Source organism: Silurus meridionalis, chromosome 13 (genome assembly GCF_014805685.1).
Source record: "Silurus meridionalis isolate SWU-2019-XX chromosome 13, ASM1480568v1, whole genome shotgun sequence".
Classification (NCBI taxonomy): Eukaryota; Metazoa; Chordata; class Actinopteri; order Siluriformes; family Siluridae; genus Silurus; species Silurus meridionalis.
Window position 1 is genome coordinate 28927473 of NC_060896.1, and position 1913 is coordinate 28929385.

The following is a 1913-nucleotide window of genomic DNA, read 5'->3' on the forward strand; positions in this document are numbered from 1 at the left end:
AAATCTGATTCTGTGTATTAGAATTTTTTATGCACAAATATCAGTTTACAAAAATGTTACAGAAAGCAGGAAAAAAAAGAACAAGGATATCAGAAATATAATCAGCAAATGGTTCAGAACATTCATAGCTACATTCAAATAAGTAGAATTAATAAACTATTTAGAAAACACATAACATTCAGTAATAATATTTATCTATAAAAATCATAGTACTCAAACTCCAAATCCTTAAAGGAAAAACTTTATTTTGTGTCAAATCTTTAAATTTGAAGCATTTTTTATTTATTTATTTATTTATTTTTTGCAAACTAAATGAAGGCGTCCATAAATGCTTGAGACAAGAGCAACCAAATTATAAGGCTCCGCTGGATAAAGGATTTTGCTACAACAAGATGTTTCCATCACCATACATCACCGGGGGGACAGTTTCCTCCGGGTGACACAATATTCAATTTTGAATCGTGATACAGTCTTGTGTTTTAAATTAATCAACACCTTCTGACCAATCACAATCCAGAATCCAGCATCAGTGAATTGTGATCAAGTTTATAGTGAGTAGATTTCTACATTATTATATAATCTGACCCTCCACCATCAAATGATTTCCTCAGCTGTTTAATTCTATCAGAATCTAAACCTAAAACCCAGTTCAATATTTGTAAATGAAGCTGAAAATAATAAATGGTTATATTGTGTGATGCAAATATTCTTCCTGAAGCAGATTTGTGTAAAATCACCTGTTCAGAAAAAGAGAGAACACAGTAAGATGTACATTTTAAAAACTGACTTTTTCATGATTGTAGATTTGTGAATTTCTGTAAAATAAATAAATAAATAAATAAATAAATAAATAAATAATAATAGTAATAATAATAATAATAATAATAATAATAATAATAATAATAATAAATTAATTAATAAATTAATATTTTTACTCACTTCAAGTAGCAGACGAAGTTCAGCTTGTCCATGCAGTTTTGGTTATTAATGGTGTTTGAGATGGTGTTGAGAGATCCACAGCTGTCAGTCATCACCGGACATGAACGATTCGCTAAGACCAGGCTCCCCAGCGGCTCCCCGCTCACCCAAGACCAGTTACCGTTCCTGAAGCGCAGACCGGTCCACACGTTCACTGTCTGAGTCTGTGCTGTCTCTAGTTTCAGCTGCCTCAAACTTGACTCAGATGTCAAAGAGGCCAAACCAGTGTAATTAGATTTGCACCAGTTTTGAGCCTCATCCCAGGTCTTCTCCTCCTTTACCAGGATCAGGAACCGATAGCAGTAGAAATTCTTCCCGTACCCACAGTAGTCACTCAGCCAGTATCCTCCATTAGCCATGTGAACACAGTAGTCACCAAATGTTGGATAATCAATATAAGAATTTGAGTTGTTATACCATTTCTGAAGAGGTTGTCCATCAGACCATGTCCAGCTGCCTGAGATTTTGCGCAGACCAGTCCAGCCTCCATAATAGATTTGTCCTGCTTGGAAACATCGGTTGTTTTCATCCACAGAGTTGATGGTGGCCAGATCTCTGTAGTAGTATCTGCAATGTGATTGAGCATCATACCAGTTAGCTACAAAGCTACCTAATATAAATTCCTTTATCATACCACCAGCCATATTACAAGCAACCACCAGCAGGAAAACAAAACAGATTGACTTCATCTCTGCTCTGAAGAGTCTGAACTCACTACGTCTCTGAACAACGTTCCTGTACAACGTCTCAAAGTCACGACTACACAAACTCTGACAGTCACGCATTTTGTTTTAACTTTATTTAAAACACATGCAAAAATATACAGAAAGACAGAAGAGGGAAAGAAACATGTTTAAATGTGACAAACGAAATGTTGTACTCTGCTTTAATCCAACACACAATATTTCATTAGATTTGTGTTATTTAACCAAACC

At 35.0% G+C, this 1913-nt stretch overlaps 1 protein-coding gene across 1 annotated transcript; it reads right to left on the reverse strand.

Annotated features, from left to right (window-relative positions):
- Nucleotides 1–245: 245 nt before the first annotated feature.
- LOC124396129 (P-selectin-like) lies at nt 246–1680 on the reverse strand. Its single transcript, XM_046865137.1, has 2 exons — nt 940–1680; nt 246–737 (listed from the first exon to the last, which is right to left on the reverse strand). Exons 1-2 carry the CDS (start codon nt 1665–1667, stop codon nt 734–736), a joined length of 732 nt encoding a protein of 243 aa, XP_046721093.1. The 5' UTR covers nt 1668–1680; the 3' UTR covers nt 246–733.
- Nucleotides 1681–1913: the final 233 nt, after the last annotated feature.